Source organism: Nyctereutes procyonoides, unplaced genomic scaffold, assembly GCF_905146905.1.
Source record: "Nyctereutes procyonoides isolate TBG_1078 unplaced genomic scaffold, NYPRO_anot_genome, whole genome shotgun sequence".
Taxonomy (NCBI): Eukaryota; Metazoa; Chordata; class Mammalia; order Carnivora; family Canidae; genus Nyctereutes; species Nyctereutes procyonoides.
Window position 1 is genome coordinate 59,349,269 of NW_026575140.1, and position 20,359 is coordinate 59,369,627.

General features: G+C 57.4%; 3 protein-coding genes across 8 annotated transcripts in view; 2 read left to right on the forward strand and 1 right to left on the reverse strand.

Annotated features, from left to right (window-relative positions):
- ANKFY1 (ankyrin repeat and FYVE domain containing 1) overlaps positions 1 to 8,876 on the forward strand; it is an 81,480-nt gene extending 72,604 nt beyond the window's left edge. For all 3 annotated transcript variants that reach the window (XM_055307203.1, XM_055307204.1, XM_055307205.1), the window contains 6 exons: positions 1,926 to 2,073; positions 2,486 to 2,576; positions 2,870 to 2,994; positions 4,084 to 4,230; positions 4,937 to 5,027; positions 5,373 to 8,876. In XM_055307203.1, coding sequence (XP_055163178.1) covers positions 1,926 to 2,073; positions 2,486 to 2,576; positions 2,870 to 2,994; positions 4,084 to 4,230; positions 4,937 to 5,027; positions 5,373 to 5,505 — 735 coding nt within the window. In that variant the 3' untranslated portion in view covers positions 5,506 to 8,876. The remainder of the gene's footprint in view (positions 1 to 1,925; positions 2,074 to 2,485; positions 2,577 to 2,869; positions 2,995 to 4,083; positions 4,231 to 4,936; positions 5,028 to 5,372) is intronic.
- LOC129497942 (neuferricin) lies at positions 8,782 to 19,234 on the reverse strand. Of its 2 annotated transcripts, XM_055307206.1 has the most exons (5): positions 18,862 to 19,234; positions 15,230 to 15,370; positions 12,196 to 12,382; positions 10,770 to 10,982; positions 8,782 to 10,465 (listed from the first exon to the last, which is right to left on the reverse strand). In XM_055307206.1, exons 1-5 carry the CDS (start codon positions 19,109 to 19,111, stop codon positions 10,459 to 10,461), a joined length of 798 nt encoding a protein of 265 aa, XP_055163181.1. In that variant the 5' UTR covers positions 19,112 to 19,234; the 3' UTR covers positions 8,782 to 10,458. The 2 variants fall into 2 exon arrangements, with proteins under 2 accessions (XP_055163181.1, XP_055163182.1); XM_055307207.1 differs by having other exon boundaries at positions 8,782 to 10,982.
- A 255-nt stretch (positions 19,235 to 19,489) lies between these two features.
- Positions 19,490 to 20,359, forward strand: part of ZZEF1 (zinc finger ZZ-type and EF-hand domain containing 1) — a 103,378-nt gene continuing 102,508 nt past the window's right edge. For all 3 annotated transcript variants that reach the window (XM_055307200.1, XM_055307201.1, XM_055307202.1), the window contains exon 1: positions 19,490 to 19,998. In XM_055307200.1, coding sequence (XP_055163175.1) covers positions 19,645 to 19,998 — 354 coding nt within the window. In that variant the 5' untranslated portion in view covers positions 19,490 to 19,644. The remainder of the gene's footprint in view (positions 19,999 to 20,359) is intronic.

Below are 20,359 nucleotides of genomic sequence, written 5' to 3' on the forward strand. Positions count from 1 at the left end.
AGCCTGCCTTTTCCAGTACCACAGAGTGCCACCCGCCAGGGAGCAGTCTGAGCAAGGAAGCAGAGACTGGGAAGTCTATGTGCTTTCTCTAGAAAGGTGTGGTTGAAATTTGGGGGAGGGAGAGGTGGAGAGGAGGGGCGGGTAGGGACCAGATTATGCCTGTGACACTTCACACCAAGAACCACAAGCAGCCTTTATCTGTTGTGTGGAGAAGCCAAGCAGGTGAGCCCGGGGCATATCCATTCCCCGACCCTGGTTGCTGTGGTTGCTGCTGTGTCCCACCAGCCCCAGCACCTGGTGCATGAGTAGCCAGTGGGCACTTGACCCTTGGGTGGTGCCCTGCCTTCTTTTTCTTCTTTTTTTAAAATTAAATAATCTGTATGCCCAAAGTGGGGCTTGAGCTCACAGCCCTAAATGAGCTCTACCAGCTGCACCAGCTGGGTGCCCATCTCCCATTTTTGTTTTTGAAAGATACTTTTTTGAAAACCTTCATGCCTTGTTACATGTTAGAGCTGAGAGAGTTTTGACCTCTGTGGTGGGGTGTGAGGGTGTGGGGCAGGGTCATGTGTGAAGAGCCCAAGGGAAACCAGTTCCTGGGAGTGGGCTGGAGAGCGATTGGTGAGGGATCTGGTGGGTGTGGGGACTGGCCAGGGAGGCAGAGGTGGGCCTCAGAGTCCGGCCATGTGTCCATCGATCGGAGAGACTTGGGAGGTGAGAAAGTCATGGGCCCCTTCATCAGGGTTGCACCACTGCCTCTGTAAGGCCTGACCTCACAGCTGATGCTGGAGCCTGTTCACGTTGGAAGAATGTTTTTGCCCAAACCTCTCCCCGTCTCCCGGTTGAGCTCCCCAGGGTTAGCTATGACTCCCAGTGCACACAGCACTTGCAGCCGATGTCCTCCTGGACCCGTGGGTGCTTTCACTGGGCGCCCGGAGCTCTGGACAGGCTGGGACTTGGAAGTCGGGGTCTGCAGCAGAGCTGAGCAGGACCTTGGTCTCCCAGAGGCAGAGTGCTGCATGGGGGAGAGGCCAGGGTGGCCTCAGGCTGCAGGGTGGGCATGGTGGGCTGTGGTTGCAGCCCGGAACCCTGTCACAAAAGGAACATGTGGACAGGTATTGTCAAAGGGTCTGTGTTTATTTCTTTCTTTTAACAATTAATGTAGGAGGGAAACCTGGTTGGCTCAGTAGGTGGTACAGGTGATGCTTGATCTCACTGTCGTGAGTTCAAGCCCCCTGTTTGGCATGGAAGTTACTTAAAGATAAAATCTTAACAATAACAGCAAAAAATAGTGTAAAAATAGTACATGCTTATTGTGGGAAAACATGAAGCATGTGAGGATAGGAAGCAGGTCTTGTCTCCCTTTTGCCCCCCATTCCTCTGAGTTTGGTGTCTCTGCTTTTACAAACCCTCATGGTGTGCGTGCACGCATCCTCCCTCCCTCCCACTGTCTCTCTCTCTCTGCAGATAGGGTCGTACTGTCTTCTAACTGGCCTTTTTTGACTAGAATATCCTAGACCTCTTTTCATGTTATGCCCCAAATCTTTATTGTCTTATTGACTATTCATTATGTCATTTGAATGTACTGTAATTTTCCTGACTGAATCCTGTGACGTGGTTTTGCTCTACATAAGCAGTGCACGTCCTTATGTAGAACAGTGGACATCCCTGCAGTCCTGCATGGTTAGATCATGCAGTCCGAAGTAGAGTTTCTGTGTCCTAAGGAATGGCTTTCTCATACCCTGAGAGTTGCCTAGGATGCATCCTGCTGGCTTATGCCTGCCGGGGAGTGGGTGTGAAGCCCCTGTGCTCCCAGCTTTGCCGGCCAGGCCTTCTGCGGGTGTCAGGAGACAGGTGGGCTTGGTCCCCGTCAGGGGGACCTTCGCTGGCTGTGGTGTAGAGACTGTTCATGTAATCAGCTTCAACAGCTTCTTGCAGGAGCCAAAGTGAACGAATTAACCAAGCATCGCCAAACCGCCCTCCATCTCGCTGCCCAGCAGGACCTGCCCACCATCTGCTCTGTCCTCCTGGAGAATGCAGTGGACTTTGCAGCTCTGGATGAGAATGGAAATAATGGTAGTTGCCAGTCATTCCCCTGTGCCCCATGCTCAGTGCCCTGAGTGGTCCCCCCGGTCTGGAGGTGGAGGTGCCCCGTGCCCCGTGTGCTACTCTCCAGGGAGGCTGGTTTTACAGCACTAGAGTTGGGACAGTGAAGGCTCTGGGCTGCGAGGCTCATCCCTGGGCAGCTTCCCATCGGCATGGTAACCCTGGGCCCCTAACGTGGTTTCCCACAAAACCATTTAATCTTGCCTCTGGGCTGTGGTGGAAGCAGATAGCACAGTCTTAGGAGGCTGCAGGAGTGACTCTGGCATGGGGTGGTGGAGCCTGGAGGGGCCGTGAATGGGCACGGGTACTCTGGTGTGTCCCCTGTAGAGGGGGTTTTCTGCGTGGCACCTGGGCGCTCACAGTAAAAGGGTTTGCTCTCCAGCTCTTCATCTTGCCGTCATGCATGGTCGGCTCAGCAACATCCGGGTCCTCCTGACTGAGTGCACCGTGGACGCCGAGGCCTTCAACCTGCGGTGAGTGTGTGGGCTCCTGGGAGGAGGCCTGGGCTCCCCACCCTGCCTGCCCCTCCCAGCTGGCAGTCACTGTCCTGCTGGAGCCTCAGTGCACTATAGAACTGGCCCTTGGGGCACTTGACCAACATTGGTACCTTGGAAGTTTCTTTTCGAAAAATATTTTGTAGAAAAACTTTCATGACCTCCTGTGTGTCCTTAAATTTATCCAGTGTCACAGAGTTCAGAAAATGACATCTTTTGTGTACGATGACCATGGCTCATCTGTACCCAACTTTCCCATCTTGCTTTATCAGAGGCCAGTCGCCGCTGCACATCCTTGGACAGTATGGCAAAGAGAACGCGGCCACCATCTTCGAGCTGTTCCTGGAGTGCATGCCTGAGTACCCTCTGGACAAACCGGATGCAGAAGGAAACACAGGTATGTTGGGAGGCTCCTGCTTCTCGGAAGAACGGGAGCATGGGAACACGTGCCATTCCTGAAGGACCCTCTGCCTGGAGTGTTTGGGATGGGCTCCCGGAGCATCTGTCACTGATGCCCGCTGGGGTAGGCAGTGTCTGACCTGGGCACATGCACGTCTGCAGTGTCTGCAGCCCCAGAGCATCCTCGTGTCCAGACAGCCTGCCCGCCTGCTGTCATTGTCCCCATCTGCCCCTTGTGCCACGGTGTGCTCACCCTCCCTGGGCCCCCCCATGCTGCTCTCGCTGCTGCAGTCCCTGCTCATTTGTGTAGCTGTCACCACGTTTTTGACGTAGTCTTGCATTTATATTCTCGTGGAAAACCCGCTACCCCACGTATGTTAAGTAGCACAGGGAGCGTGTCCCCATTTTCCAAATAGGGAAACAGCTGGAACCCAGATCCTCCTTGCCCAGACTCTCTTCTGCCACGTTCCTATTCACCCTCCATCTCGCCACACTGACATCGTTGGCCTTCAGCAGAAGTGTCACCAAGGGGCGTCCCAAACCTTAGCATGGGACCAAATACTTTCTCATCAGCTCTTGGCCTCTGTCCTATGAGGCCGGCGGTGATGGGCCTGAGGCTGAGGGACCCACACACCCCGCAGCCGGTGCCACTGTCCAGGACCCAGGAAATGGGCAGGCAGGCGCTTCATGTCTGGGCTCCCAGTGACGTAGGCCTGGTTCCCAGGACTGGCTCGGTCCTGTTCTGGGTGGTGATGTGGGTCCATTGTAGCCTCTCTGGGCTTCTCCCGTTGGATTGTACTGTGTAGAGAATTAGGTGAAAATGTCAATGAAGGGTGTGGGGCAGGTGCGTGATGGGGCTGGGTGGGGCCATGGGCAGCAGTGGGCAGCTGAGACCACATGTCCCTCGGTGGGGCTTTGCTTACTTGTCCTGAGCTGCATACCTGGCGGGCTCCAGGGCAGCTCTGTGACCAGACAAGGCTGCATCCCCTAGAGGCCTCCCCAGGGTGTCTGTGGGGGCTGCGCTCTGTGCCCTGCCACTAGGCTGGGCCAGACTAGAAGGAGCCTGGCCTGTGGGTCTGTTTTCCAGTGCTGCTATTGGCCTACATGAAAGGGAACGCCAACTTGTGCCGCGCCGTCGTCCGTGCTGGGGCTCGCCTCGGGGTCAACAATAACCAGGGAGTCAACATTTTCAATTACCAGGTGGCCACCAAGCAGCTTCTGTTTAGATTGTTAGGTGAGTGGCCCTTTCCTGCCCCTTCAGGGTGGACGCAGACCCTGTGCTGGTGACCTCTGAACCCAAATGCCGTGTGGATCTCCGCGAGGGTCCCAGCAGTCCTGCACTCCCCGACCCCATCCTGTGGGCAGGACTCCCTCGCATGGCCCCGGCAGCTTCTCCACACACCCCTTGTCCCCTCGCTGACACGGGCCACCACCTCCTCCAGCCCCCACTCACCCCTGCCCTGCCCCTTTGTGGTGAGGGGCAGAGGCTTGAGCTCACCGACTGCCAGGAACCCTGGGAGCTGCCACCCTGGTGACAGTGCGGAAGGTGCCAGGCGCTGACTCCTCATGCTGTGCCTTCCCTGTGAGCTCTGGTCGCAGCTTCCACAGCTCACACCAGGCCTTGCCCCCTCATTCTGCCTCTCCTGCCACCTCCTCTGGTGCCCGCACCACCACCTAGCCACCTTTACCCACTCTGTACAGCCACCAGGGCTCACAGACCTGCCCCTCCCTCGCTGGCTTGCCCACCGTGCGCCCCCCCCCCCCCAATGCCACGCTGTCTCACCACCTGGGGCCTGGCCCCTTCTGCCCCAGGCCACTTGCAAGTGCTGCCCCAGAGCACTCCCCCGACCATCCAGAGCGCCTTACTCCTTCACCCCTGGGTCACTGAGAAGCCATCCCTCTGTTGGCTCCATGGCTCTGACAGGGGTGGGTCCTTGCAGATATGCTGTCCAAGGAGCCTCCGTGGTGCGACGGGTCTACCTGCTATGAGTGCGCCGCCAAGTTTGGAGTCACAACTCGCAAACATCACTGGTAAGCCTGCGAGGTTGTGGCCACGGGGCAACAGCACTTCTGCCCATGTCCCCGCTTCTGCCTTACTCCCTGACGCCAGGAAGCCAGGCCCTGAGCAGGGATGGGGGCGCTGGGGGGTGCACCTGGAGAAGGGCAGGAGTGGGGTGGGGGGTGGGCGGGAGAACCTGTTCTCTGGCTGTGGCTGAGCCGCCCTTTACCTTAAGAGGCTCGTCCGCCAGCATGTATGGTCCCCATGGGCTAGGGCCGTGTTTGCGTGGACTCCCTAGGGTGTGTGCTGGTGGGGGGCAGGCACCACCAGCCACACTTCTCTGGGCCCCCCCTCACGCCCCCTGCTTATTTCCACAGCCGCCACTGCGGACGCCTCCTGTGCCATAAATGCTCAACCAAGGAGATTCCTATCATAAAGTTTGATCTCAACAAGCCCGTGCGCGTCTGCAACATTTGCTTTGATGTCCTGACTCTGGGGGGTGTCTCCTAGGGAGACCCCAGGCCATACCCGGTCACCTCCCTGGCAGCTGCTCTGCTCACCAGCCTGACCACCCAGAGCAGGGCGTGGCTTTCTGGTCTTCCTACGGAACAGACTGCACAATGAAGGACCCAGTTGTCATCCACCCCATTTCGAAGATTCTGTTGGGTTGTCCATGTGTCCGTGATCGAGGTCACTGGATGACGCCGAGGACCAGGCCGAGTGGCCCCAGTGGCACCTGTCACAGGAATTGTACCCCATTCTGTTTGGAACATACGAAGACACTCGGAAAACCATTCCCCTCCCAGTAGCTTAGTGTCCATGTGGAGCACCCCTGCACCTCCTGCACGGACAGCGGGCTGGCAGGGCCCCCACAGGGGTAAGAGCTGCCGTCACTCTAGGGTAAGTGGCTGTGGACTTGTGTGCACAGTGTTTTCATAAACAATACAGGATCCTCTTGCCCGAAGTCTTTTTTTTTTTTTTTTAAACCTAAGCTGATATTTTTAGTGAGTTATCCCTTTAAAAATGGTAAAATCTTTCTAAACAGGGTTCAAAGATGAGAGCTGAAAAATCGTGGCCTTAACAACCGAAAGCTTTACCAGTACTCACGCTCTTGGGTGTTGGGAGCGTGGTCTCGTTCTCTCGTCTGGCCGTGTCCTGTCCGCTGAGGCCTTGGTCACGAGGTGTGCTGGCCGGGATGCACTTTGATCACGCTGCATTTTTTATGTAGCCGTGTTGTGGGTGATTACAATTTACAAATCCATGTTCAGAAATAGCCTTGCACATCCACGCATTAGGGACTAACGATCAGCGCTGATCCGACCTTAGTGCACACACAGTCTGTGGGAAACCGTCCTGCAGGCGTCCCTGTGACCAAGAGGGTGACCTGGGCCCCACAGCGGGGACGGTGTCGCCCGGCCTCAGGCTGGCAGGTGCAGGTCCCCCCAGTTGTGCGCAGCCTGCCTGGAACACGCAGGCTCATCTGCGGAATGTGGCTGCGGAGCTTCCTGGGCCTTCGTCACTGCTACTGCGTATGCTCACCCTGCGGCACCAAACTTCTCCTTCCGAAGGTTTGGCCAGTTTTTTACAAGTGTACATTACAGAGAAACTCGTACCACTGCTTTAAGCAAAGAACTCTGAGACGAGCATTTGTGTTGACGTGTGTTCTCAGAGCCTAACAAGGTCAACCATGCAGACCTTTAACAACCACTACATTCATTGTTTTGCATTAATGGGTGTGGGTATCTGTCAAGGGACTCAATATTTTTTTGCCACAGCCTGTTTTTAGGTTTTTTTTTTCTGGGTAGCAGTGTGTCCCCTCTGTTGCTGTGGATTTATAATCCTGCTGCCTAAATGTGTGTAAGATGAGCTGATAAACCAGAGTGCTACTTTTTAATATTTCTGTGATTATGAGATATATATGCTTTCTATGTTAATATGAACTTGTGCACAGTGTTTAAAAGAAAAAGTTAATTAGAACTGTTCCCGTCCCCTAAATCTGTGATATGTTTCTATAGAATTTTTAGAGAAACGACCAGTCTTGGCGGTTGCCCAGGCAAGGCCTGTGGTCAGCTTGCATTTTCTGGTGCCGAGCAGGGCCACAGGGAGGTAGTTGGGCTCTTCTTCAGTTGGAAAGGACAGTCATTATGCTCCAGATGAAGTTCAAGGCAGCCAGTACTTTTGTACTTGCTCTTGTCACGTTTGTGGTGGAGAGCAGAGGATGGCGGGACAGTCGGGGACGAGGCTGATTGTGCTGTCCACCTTGCCGTTATCGTTGTTAGTCGTGCCTCCATGCCCTTCATGTCTACGGTCCTGCTTCTGATAGTCGAGTCCAGCTTCTGTTTCCTCAGAGAGTCCAGGCGGCTGTGGAGCCGAGTAGCCGTGGGGCGGGAGCGCCTTGTGTGAGTTCTGTGCCAGCGTCAAGTGTGTCTGCATACGTGTGGATGGGGCACCTTCCGGGGTTTCAGGGTGCCCGCTGGGCTGCATGCAGCAGGTTCTGTGGCCATCGCCGCGGCCCCCATCACTGCCCTGCTTGGGACCTGACGCTAGAGAACTGCCGCTGTTCTTGAGATAGGTGAATCGTAGCTTGAGTCCAAGGAGCAGAATGTCAGTTTGATTCAAAGTTGCCAGTTGTGAGTCCAGTGGGAAGAACACTGCTGATGCCAAGTCTGTGCTCCCTGCCTCCTGCTCATCACCAGGCTGACTGCACAGTGCGCTCCTGTGGCCTCTTCCACGCACCCGTGCATGTCGGGTGGCTGACCACCCCTGCTTTGATCCTCTAATGCGGGAATTCCCACCCAACTTAAGTGCCTACACTAGGACTTTTTAGTTCTGATTTTTAGTGCTGTCTCGTCGAGCAATGTGTCAGACGGAGCGTTGCACGGGGCGTTTGCTGCCTGTGCGCCGCCCACCCAGCCCCCGCGTGGTCCAGGCCAGACGGGACCGCATAGCTTGCTTGCCACCCACTCTCCAGAGTGGGGTCCCCGTGCCACTCGCCGTCTACCTCAGCCCCAGGTCACTGTGGCCGCCCCCGCATGGAGCCCTCTGCCCCCCGCCTATCCCACTGACCTTATCCTGAGCTGACCTTGTCTGCGGGCTGAAGTGCAGGGAGGCCTGGAGGACCATGCAGTGCTTAGACCTGCAGGCACCCTGATCCCTGGACAGGAGCGCGCACAGCCGAGTGTGATGCGGTCACGACAGCTGCTGAAGGAGCTCCTGAACACGAGCGTCTGTCTGGAACTGGGATGGCTGCCTCGGGACAAGCCCTGGAGAAGCGTGCATGGCCCTAACCTGAGGTGCCCTAGCCGTGGAGAGGAGGCGCAGGAAGCCACAGGCTCAGTGTAGTTTAATGCGGGAACTCAGGAGGAGCCAGTGAGCAGCGCTTGATGGGATACAAACAACACTGAAGCCCTGGGAGCTGGCACAGATGCCTTAAGGACTCTTCGGAGGAACCATCCCCGCCTGCGCAGTTCCCTTTGTGGCTAAGTGACATGCTAACCTGTCACACACAACAGCAGTGCTTTTCTGTAGTGACGAGTATCCAGGTGGCCCCTGGACATCAAGATGCATCCTGTTTTGGCTGAGGTGTGCCGCTGGCTGTCCCCGTGACAGCTTTGTGAGTGGGGGAGGGCGGTGGTGAGGCAGGACTTGGAGGCCACATCTGGGACTACCCCTGGGCCCGCAGGATGGGCAGCAGCCTCATGGGTGGGCCCAGGACATGGGGAGTCCATGTCTGGAATGTATTTCTCCATTTTCTGTAACAACTCCTTATGATACAATGAGGTAACATTGTGCACTTAAAGTGGAAACTTTAATAAGACCTTTGTAGTTACTTTTTAACGCAGAAGAACAAGACACATTAAAAACAGATTTTTAACTCCTGACATGTGAGTCCCTTTCTGTAATCGCCCGCCCTCTGTTTGAATTCCCAAACACTTCACCTGCCAGTATATTTGTGCCTGGGAGGCCCGCTCACTCTGTGACCTCCTCTCAGGAAAGACGGGGTGTGTGCAGTACACAGCGAGGCTCCTCCAATGAGGGCTGACGGGAGCCAGGTCTGCGGGCATGGGGGGGCATCCTCGAGGGGACTCTGGATTTCTGGATGCAGCTGCACCCCGTGTGTGGGGTCCTTCACGATAGCTGTCCAAGAGCCAAACAAGCAGGGGTGTGGCTGTGGTCCGGGGGGGCTCCCTTTGGCTGCAGGCTCTCCACACTGGGGTGGGCTGCAGCTCGTTCAGGTGCCCCTTCTGGATGCTGTTGAGGTGGCCATGCCCAGCACTGGTTCTATCTCAGCAAATCCTATGTCCATCCTGGGGGGCGGCCTCCCCGGCTCCGGCAGCTCCTCTTGCCAAGGTATGAGGCAGGTGTTGATGAGGAAGTGCGCACCCAGGGGATGCTTGGCCTGGAGACAGCAGGGTGTCCTTCCTGTTTTCAGTCTGGGCAGAGCCTGACGTCTGCACCCAGCCCCACACAGTCCCCTCTGTGACCTGTGGGTTGGCCTCACCTGTACTGCCCTCCTTCCCCCGTTCCCCATGTGACCACAGAGGGATACCTGGTGCTCCTATCTACCCCAGGCATGGCATGTAGAGCCAGGGAGGGGCGCAGGGGAGCTGGATGGGGAGGAGCCTGGTGCCCAAGGCTCAGCCCCGTGGCCGAGGCCTGGGCTCCTCACCTGCCAGCTAAGAGCCAAGTCCACGCACTTGCACCCGGTTGGGGAGCCCTTGGCCCCTGCTCAGGGAGAGGTGCCCAGGATTTCTGGGTTGGCGCAGACAGGGACAGCCTGGAGGCGGCCCTGGGGGCAGGCATGTGGCAGCAGGGAGGGGGTTGGACGGCCCCAGCAGCTGGGGGGGCAAAAGCATTCACACCGGTGCATGGACACAAGACGTCACAGATCCCGTGACCTGGTCATCCTGGGTGACGGTGCACAACAGCGTGCAGGGCTTGGGGGGGGGGGGGTTGGGACGAGCGAGACTTCTCTAAAGAGGCTGTGGGAACGGGAAAACTGGGGGCCTGAGGTGGGGTGGGTGAGGAGCCCCGGCAGTGGGGACCTCGCAGGGAGACATGCAACGTGCAGTCCAGGTGCCCAGGAGGTGCTCCAGGGGACAGGTGTGGGGGCAAAGGGAACCAGGCTGAGAGGAGAGAGAGAGAGTGTGTGTTTGTGTGTAGTGCTCCGGGAGTTTTCATTGGGGGTGGGGGGGCCCCTCTGGCCACACGCCCGCAGAGAAGGTGTTGCAGCACCAGAACCACCGCTTCATCAGACACAGACACTCCCGCACTTCATTCTGTGTGTTTGCAAATGAAACAGCCTCGCTTCCAATTGCTGCTTTGTTCAGAGACATCTACACTGGCTGCCTCCGTAAGCAGAAGCTTCCATGTTTTACCATCTGCGCTCACGGTATGGGCCTGGGTCCGGCTCAGGCAGGACTCAGTTGTCAGGAAGGTGCTGGATGTCAGGGTTGCAAGCGTTCAGAACCTGGAGGGGGGACCCGGACGCGGTTAACTTAGGTCGACGTGTCTGCCTCAGTCTGAGCTGCAAGGGGATGGGTTTGCTGGTGCCCCCAGTGCCTCCACCGGCCTGGGAGGTATGGGGGGGGGGTGGCCTGGCCCACCACCTGCCTGTGGGAAAGACGTGGTTGGAGCCCAAGCCTGATACCCGGGAGTCAGTCCCATGGGTCTACAGGGTCAGACATGAGCGGGTCCGGGGACAGGGGCACCAACAGGACTAGGGGCTCAGGCCGGGCTCTCTGGGAGGGATCACCCCCAGGACACCGGCTCACAGTGGGAAGGAGCATGTGACGGCCAGAGGCGGGCAGCCTGCATACTCCCCCAGGCCAGGGTTGTCCAGGTCCCCACGATTTGCGTGTGCAGTGAGGCCCGGTGCCTGGTCACTCGGAGGTCCAGTTGTTCTTACACACACACAGTGCGGCTCCTTGGCACCTGGCCTGTACAGCTTCCTGGGGACACCAACCCAATCTCTGCTCACGCCTCCGCTGGGGACAGAGGAGAGGGCTTCTTACCAACAGGAACTCCTGAGTCGGGGGAAGGCCGCAGGGAGGCCGCCTGGCTTCCCCAGGCCCCCCTCTGCAGCGTTGCTTCTCCAGCCCCCCCCCCGCGAGGGTGGAGCCCGCCCCCCCCTTCCTGGGCTCCCCGTGAGCTCCACAGGAGTGCTGCCCAGCCGGGTCTTCATTTTAGGGTCGGAGGCCCTAAGGTGCGGGTGCGCAAGCGAGGCAGTGGTCACCCGTGAGGCCCCGGGACAGAGCATAGCTGCAGGCGGCCCTGCCCCTCGTCAGGCCCCGTCCTCGTCCCTGAGCTCCAAAGGCGGAGGATGGGTCTCCCTCCCAACACTGCCAGAGCAACCTCTGTCCCCAGGCAGAGGGACCTTCCAGCGAGGGGGCGGGGTGCCCACGTCCCTCCTCCCACCCAGGGGAAGGACTGTCCTGTCCTTCCCCCCACCGAGGGGCAGAGTGCCTGTAGACCGGTGCCCATGGGTGTCCCCTGCCCGTCGGAGCAGCTCTGCCCCCCAGATACCAGCACAGCTGCAGAGGTGGGAACCTTTGCCCCCCTTCTGTCCACACCCAGGCCCTCTCTGATCTCAGGCCCCATTGGGGTCGGGGAAGCAGTGAAGCCAGAGTGGGCAGCGTCATGGGCCAGGTCCTGGCTCCTGGGGCCCCTCCTTCTGAAGACCTGGTCACCCTGGAGAGGCCCCATCTCTTCCTGCCCCATGCCTGGAATTGAGGTGGATGAGACATGGACACAGAGGTGGACGGCTTTGAGCCCTGGCTCTCTCTCCTCGCACGAGATCCACCTCAGAGAGCGACGGGGACACAGAGGAAGGTGGATCACCCGTTTCGCACTCAGGAAGGAGCCTTCCTGTTCTCGGGGGAGCTGGGTCTGGGTGGGTGTGGGGGCCCAGCATCCCCCAAGCACCTTAGGATCAGCCCTGGGCGTCCACCCAACTGGGTTCACCTCTCTTGGTTTCTATGGGAAAGGCTCCTGGGACCAGCCGGTTCTTCCCAGGAGCCTCAAGCGTGTGGACCTCTGAGCCGGTGTCGCAGGGTGTCCTGCCGCATCTCATCCCCAGACCAGGCCTCCCGGGAGTTCAAGCAGACACCACCCACCAGATCCGGCCCGGGACTTGAACCCGGGGCTACCAGAGCACGCAGGGGCCCCAACTGTGACCCGGGACGAGGGGAGCCTGTTTACCTCTCCGTGGAGCACCAGAGCCGGCTGCCCCTGCCCGAGCTCCACTCCGCGTTGCACGGGGGGAACTTTTGCTTCTCCTGCAGCGCCCGCTGGCCTGCCTCTGCGCCCTGGGCCATCACGGCTTCCACCCGGGTCAGGGTTGGGGTCGGGAGGCCGTCCTCTCCATAGAACTTTCCTATCACCCTGCCTGTGGTGACAGGAGAGCCGTCAGGGTCCCAGAGCGGGGGGCTTACGGACCTCTGTGGTGAGGTCCAGGTTCCCAGGGTGCCGCCCCCCGGGGACACCTGAAGACTCCTGAGGCAGCCGCCCAGCTCTGGCTGTGGAGGCCTCCAGTGTGGAGCCCGCGGGCCTTCCCGGAGAGCAGAGCTGCCCCATGCGCCCGAGGCACCAGGAATGTTCCATGAACGTACCAAGGACTGGCGTATCTGGTAACATTTCTGTGGCTCAATTCTTCCCCAAGTTAAATGATTTTGTCTTGTATAACTACAAGGAAGTAACTTATGGAGCATTTACTCAAGGTCAGGCACTACGGGCACACTTGACCCACATCCTGCAAGTCCTCAGGGCGCCCAAGGGGAGAGACGGGGAGGGGAATAGTTGGGGGCCTCTGGGACCAGAGCTCGCTCCTCCCACCACTGTCTTCTTGCTCCATCCTTCCGTTCAGGGACTGACAACAAACTTTTAATTCTTCCAGCACCGCCAGCAAGCGGTCCCGGAGTGGCATGTCCTCCAGGGGCTGGGCGACAGGAGCCAGCAGCCATGCAACCATGAGCCTGAGCCCTGCCTGGACACCAGGGGCAGTTGCGTCCTGTGTGTTCAGGACTCGGGCCCTCCGGACTTTCCAATTCTGTTTGTGTCACTTTTGTGATGGGGATTAGGAGCCACCACTTACGTTACACACAACATATGCTTCCCTGTGTGTGTGTACCACCCAACAGCAAATGTCGCCAGTCCCGTCTCTGAAGACACCACGGTTCTGCCCATCTTTTCTATTTTCTGCCACTCCAGCCCTAACCCAACTTGGGCCTGCAGCTGCGGCCTCCCAACAACCTAGCCTCCCTACTATTCTTTCTGCACAAAGCAGCTGAGCGACTTTTGGAAGACACAAGCTCACCGGGTATCACCTCCGCGCCTGCTCTAACCTCCCGCAGCATCTGAAAGCTTACGGATAAAAGACAGACTTCCTGTCAAGGCCTCCAAGACTCACCATCTGACTGCTTTGCTTCTTCACATCCTTCCGCAGCCATTCCTTCCTTCCTATCTGCCACCCGTGTCCCATGCTGATACCATCCCCTCAGCCCAACTGGCTTACCTATTGTCCTCTCCAGGCCACCCCAGCACTTGCCCTGTGGTGACACCCACCCCCAACTACGTGCACACAGCCCCACCTGGGAGCATGTGGTCGGTTTATTGCTGATGGTCTCTCTGCCCCACCGGTGAGGCCCTGGCACCCAGAACAGCTGAGGACAGAGCATCTGTTTTACATGCTCATTAGACTAAATGAAGGGATCAGGCTGCTAGTCCCAGGCCTGCTGCCTCTGAGCCAGTCTTGCAGAACACTTCCTCCTACATGTCTCCGTGTGCATTGTGACAAGCCTGTCGTGTGGGCTCTGCACAAGACCCAGAGAGAGGGCAGGAGTAGGAGACAACAGAGAACGCAGGTCCCCACCAGCACAAAGAGAAGGCGTCTCATTCACCGGAGCCTTGGCCATTGGTTGCTGAGATGGCTTCCCGTCTTCACTTCTGTGTGCACCTGTAATAAGCCTTCCTCCCCAGTGTGGCCCTTCTGGTGCCCAACAAGCCCAGAAGGTGACACAGCCCAGCCCCTGGAGAATGAGCTTGCAGAGGGCAGGAATTGCACCTGACGCATCCCCGCTCGTGTCCCCCATCACCATCAGAGCTGTGACTTACCCGTCATGGGAATTCAAGTACATGCGACTATAAAATCTGTCTGCAATGTTGCTGATTATAGGCCTCTGCAACCCTGATGTGCACACACCAACACTGTCCAACCAAGGCTGGCTCACGCGTCCCCGCAGACACCTCAGTGTGTTCCCCAGTGGTCAGGAGGATGTGTGTGCTCTGGCACCCCCTGCCCACTCTCAGGGCTCCATTCTAATTCTTTCATGTAAGGATTTCCTTTCCTTATTAATCTGGTAATATTTCAACCAACACCCTGCAGAAAGCCCTTGGCCACTCCAGTCGCAGACATGATTGTGTTGTCAGGAATGACCCCGGACAGACCAGATGAAAACCAAGGAGGGGTTGTACAGGCTGGAAGTACAGGAGCCAAGGTGTGCATTGGGCGCTGGACACAGAGAGAGCTTCAGATGTTATGAAAAAAGCCCTGGTCAACTGGATGTGGGGGGAGCAGAGGGGTTCATACACATGCCAAGGTTCCCAGAGAAGGCAACCCAAGTGGTCAAGATGGAGCCGACAGCCAGGGGCATTAGGGGCAGAGAGAGAACGCTTCCAAGTGAGACCTGTTCTGGGGGTGAGGGGCACCAGTGTTCCCCAGGAAGCCAGCCATGTCCAGGAGACAGCACAGGCCCCAACCACCCCGATTCTGTGTTTACAGAGCACTTCAGCCTTTAGAGTCTAACATTTCCTTAGGACACCATTAGCGTCTTTCTGTGTAAAAGGTGATTCCCTCCTGTGTCACCAGGAAGTACCAAGTGCCGTGCCCTGCACAACCCACTTTCCCGCATGTCTGATTCGCGGACTTCCCCCTGGGAGATGGCTCCCTCAGGATGGATGCCAGCTACTGTTTGTCTCCTTACAGGCCACCCCCCCCCCCACACACACACCTCAGCCTCAAGCCCACCTGATTGGGTGTGGAAGCCCAACACCTGGGCAATCTTCTCCCAAGATGAAGCGTGAGGGAGACAAGGCCTAGCCCGAGCGTGACGGAAACACTCCATGGGTACTTTACAGATTTTTAACACTGAGTCCAATCCCCAAAGAACTCTAACCCTTTAAAAAACCTGCAAGACAACCAAATGGAATCTATGGAAGAGACCTGTGGAATACCTACCAACCAATTCATAATTCTTCTCATAGAATGAAAGCCAATTCTGAAGTGTCAGCACCTCCGAAAATGACAAGTCAGACACATCGTCCACCAGGCCTGCTTCAGAGTAGTCCCCAGTCACAAATGCCCGGGACGCATCTCGGCCTGCAGGAGACAGAGGTCCAAGGAGATTAACTTGTGCCCCTCCGGCACTGCACTGACTCAAGAACCTGTGGTCTGACAAAGATCTGGAAACCCCTTCCCCCATCTCCTGACACATGCTCCTGGACCTGGGACACAGGATGTGGCATTCTGTGCCCTGTAGCTCCCTGACACCATGTTCCTGGCATTCCCCCCTCCGTTGCCAGTTTATTTTCCACCGGCCCTCAGGCACTATTCGTGCCCACCCCCTCTGCTCTATCTGCACCCTCAACCCAAACTCCAGACCCGTATAGCCAGTTGTCGACTCAACATCACTTAGATGTTTTACAAATATCACAAGGTCGAAAGGTCCACAGGACACAAATCAGCACCCCGGCCCTAGGACACCTGCATCTATCCTAGTACTTCCTAGTTCACCAAGTAGCAACCAGCTGCTCAACCAAGTCCTCCCATTTCCTCCTCCGTCGTCCCATCTGTCTGCCTTTCTCCATCTGCCACAAAGCAGGCCCAGGCTGCCATTGTCTCTCATCCTAACCACTACAGTAAAAACCCAGCAGCTCTACCTAAATTCTTTCCATAAAACATAGACTGGTATTTTAAACATGAATTGATGTCATTCTCTTGCTTAAAAATCTTCAGTGCCTTCCCTTTGTGCTAGAATACTGTCCACATTTCCTTAACATGCTTCTCAGGGCCCTACAGAGTGGCCACCAACTTCGCCTTGTCCCTCTGCTCCTTCGCTCTCCTCCCCAACGAGCTTAGGACCTCTGGTAACACAAGTATGCCTTTCTTTTAACAGTCATCACAAAAATAGTTCACTAATTGTTGACATAAGACCTACTTCACGTCTATTTTTTTTACTAGTTTGCAAGTTTTATCGGGGCAGAGAACACACCAAACCCAGTATTGGTTCCCCAGTATCTGGTCATGCCTAATCTTTTAGTGATGACCAGTATTGGCTGAACGAACCCCATGGATTTACAGTCAATTTTCTGTGAGTCATGTTTCAATAATTCAAAGGGGGAAAGAATAGTCTTTTCAACAAATGGTGCTTGGACAAGTGGATAGCAACACGCAAAGCAATGAAAATGGACCCCTACCTCACATAAAATTAACTCAAAGGGATCCCTGGGTGGCGCAGCGGTTTAGCGCCTGCCTTTGGCCCAGGGCGCGATCCTGGAGACCCGGGATCGAATCCCACGTCAGGCTCCCGGTGCATGGAGCCTGCTTCTCCCTCTGCCTGTGTCTCTGCCTCTGTCTCTCTCTCTGACTATCATAAATAAATAAAAAAATTAAAAAAAAATAAAGAAGTTTATTTAAAAAAAAAATTAACTCAAAAAAGATCAAGGACATGAGTGCATGAACTCAAACTGTGTAAGTCTTAAAAGGAAACATAGGTGTAAACGTTTATGCCCTTGGATTAGTGATGGTTTCTTAGGACACCCAAAGCACAAGCTAAAATGAAAAAATAAACTGGACTTGATCAAATTTTAAAAATTTTGTGCATTAAAGCACACTATCAAGAAAATGAAGACAAGCTATGGCATGGAGGGAAAATTTGCAAATTATGGACCTGATGAGGGTCTAGTATCCAGAGTATACAGAGAACTCTCACAACTCAATAATAAAAAGACAACTCAATTAAAAAAAGGGACAAAGGATTTGAGCAGGCATTTCTTCACAGAAGATATACAAATGGTCAACGAGCACGAGAAGATGCTCAACATCAGTAGTTATTAGGGAAATGCAAAAAATCAAACCCACTAAAATGACTATGATGAAAAAGACGACCAGTCTGGCAAGAATGTGGAGAAACTGGAACTCTTCGTTGATGGTGGAGTACAGCCACTTTATTTGTTTAAAGACTGTATTTATTTATTCATGAGAGACAGACAGAGGCAGAGACACAGGCAGAGAGAGAGGCAGGCTCCCTGCAGGGAGCCCATTGTGGGACTTGATCCTGGGACCTGGGGGTCACACAGTGAGCCAAAGGCAGACACTCAACCACCGAGCCACCCAGGCATCCCCAGGGGTGCAGCCACTTTAGAAAATAATCCGGCAGCTTCTCAAAAAGCAAAACACAAGAGTAACTACATGACTCAGCAATCTCATGCTCAGACATTCACCCTAGGGAACAGAAAACATATGTCCAAACAAAAACATGCATGTGTGTGTTCATAGTGTTTTCGGAACAGGCAAATTACGGAGACACAGACATCCGACAAATAATGATTAAATACACAAAATCTAGTATACACACTCAACGGAATACTACTACTCCACAAAGAGGAACACGGTACTGATACGTGAGGATAGAGCCTGGATGAACTTTGAAAACACTGTGCTAAGTAAAAGAAACCAGGCACAAAAGGCCACATGCATGATTCCGCTTCCAGGAAAAGTCCAAATAGGCAAATCCTCAGGGGAAAGTGAACAGTGGCTGCCAGTGGCTGGAGATGGAGGGACTGGGGAGTGACAGGACTCCTAACATGTGGGGTTTCTTTTGGGGGGTGATAAAAATGCCTGGAGTTAGCCGGTGGTGATGCTTGCGGGCTTTCTGAATGTTAAAAACTACTGAACTGTATGCTTTAAAAAGGTCAGGATTTTATATCATGTGATTATACCTTAATTGACAATACTACTGGTATTGAATGAGTGCTCGTCTCTGCTTCCCCTGCTAGGCTGTGTGCGTGGGGGTGAGCAGCCCCTGGCTCAAGGCCGCTGCAGAGCAGTGGTCAGTGACTGGACGCTCAATCAACAGCAGGCACAGAGGAACTCAGCTGAAGCCAGAGCCCAACAACAACGACCCAGAGATGGAGGCTTTACGTCGGAGCGTGTGTATCCTGCCGCGGCAGCCACAGCAGGGAGCGGCGGGCTGGGCACCCAGGCTGCTCTCGCCTGGCAGGTGAAGGAACCCTGACTGCGGTCCCAGCTCGGCTTCTGCATCGCCAAGTGCTCCGGGCAGGTTCCTTCCCTTGCTGGGCTGACTGAGGAGCTCGGCAACTCCCGCCCCACTCCCCCCGTCAATCCTCCCGTTTCTGCAGCCTGCCCTAAAGACAAAGAGGGGAGGCGACTCGTGTTGAGGTACCGGGGCAGCTTCCCAATGCTACGGCCGTGGCAAATAGAAAACGCCTCTTTCCTCTCACCGTCGGCTCCTTCCTCTTTCCCCTGGGGCTGGTGAGCCCATCTCGGAGGGGGAGGGTCCTGGCCCGAAGCCTGTCGGCCCATCCCCCCAGCTGTAGGATGGCGGCCGCGCGCTCAGCTCGTCGGCCGCCGCGGACCAGGGACCCCGCCACACGTGCTCCGCCGGGGGGCGTGGAAAGGACACACCTGGCAGGTGACCGCGCCTGCTTCTCGGGCCCACGTCGCGGGGGACGGCCGCCCACCAGCCGGGACCCGCGGGAGAAGGGCCGAGGGACGCACGGACGAGCGGGGGCGTGAGTGAGTGAAAGAGCGCGCGCGGACGGACGGACGGACGGACGCCTCGCCAGTACCTGCGAAGCCGCTATAGTGGGCCCCGGGCTCGTAGTGCCTCCTGCCGGGGGACACATCGTACACGCGGCCAAGCAACGCCAAGTAGAGACCCGGGGCCCCGGGGCCGCCGCGGTAGCGGGCCAGCTCCTCGGGCACGAACAGGCGAAGACCAGCGCGGTCGCTCCACCAGCCCAGCCACCGTGCCGCCGCCGCCGCCGCCGCCGCCGCCGCCAGGCCCAGCAGGAGCCCGCGGCCGCCGAGCCGCCGCATTCAGCCCACAGGCGGCCGCCCCGCCACCCACGGCCAAGATGGCGGTGGCGCACGCGTGACGTCACCGGCGCGACGCCCTCTCGACCCCGCCCGCGTCACCACGGGGACAGCGGGGGACTAAAGGGAAAAAGGCTTGCGAGAGACCCCTCCCTGGCTTCGCCGTTTTTCAGCGTAGCTGGCGAACGTGGAGCGATACTGCCAGTGTCAGCGGCGAAGGCTCCGCCGCGCCGGCGCCCGCCCCCCACAAAGATGGCGGCAAAGGAGGCTGCGGGATGACGTAGACGGCGGGACCTTCTGGGAAATCGGGGTTCCATTCTCTACGGAAGCCGTCCTCCGCTTGCTGTCTCACAGCTTTCGCTTGGGTCCGCTTGACGGCGTCTTTGCGACGGCAGTTCTCGCTTGACGGCGAGGAAGCCGGAAGCCGCCGCCGCCGTCGTACCCTCCCCGTCCCGCCCGCCGGGCGCCGCCGGAGGTTGACAGGTCGAGGCGGGGAGGCGGCGGCGGCACAGCCGGACGCCCGACACGAAGACCCCATGGGGAACGCTCCGAGTCACAGCAGTGAAGACGAAGCGGGTGCCGCCGGGGGAGAGGGCTGGGGCCCGCACCAGGACTGGGCTGCGGACGCGAGCGCCGTCCCCGGCTCGGGCCCCGCTGCCCCAGCGCTGCCCCCCGCCGCCGCCCTGCTGGAGCCGGCCCGACTGCGAGAGGCGGCGGCGGCGCTGCGGCCCGCGCCGCCTTGCGAGTCTCTGGTGTCCCGGCACCACGGCGCGCTGTTGCGCTGGCTGGAGGAGCGGCTGGGCCGCGGCGAAGAGGCCGTCACCCTGGAGCAGTTCCGCGAGCTGCTGGAGGCTCGCGGCGCCGGCTGCTCGGGCGAGCAGTTCGAGGAGGTCAGGCCGGGCTGGCGGGGGCGGGGCGGGGGCTGCAGACCGGCTCGCAGGTCCGGGAGGGGGAGGGCAGCGCAGTGCGCTCCTGGGACCGTATGGAAAGCCCGGCCTCGGCCGCCCTTGGTTGGAGGACCTTGGCAGGCTCTGCTGTGCTCGCATCCTGCTGGAGTACCGGCGTCTGTGCTGCTGCCTGACGCCAGGTCGGCTGCGACCCGCGGGCCTAGGGATCGGGGCGGGGGTGGGGGGTGGCAGCGAAAGCCATCCTGTTTCACCGACTGGAGGGATTTTATGGATGCCCTCTGGATCCAGTGTGGGCGCCTGACAGATGTGGCGGGAGATGGCACGTCCCGGAAGAGCTTCCATT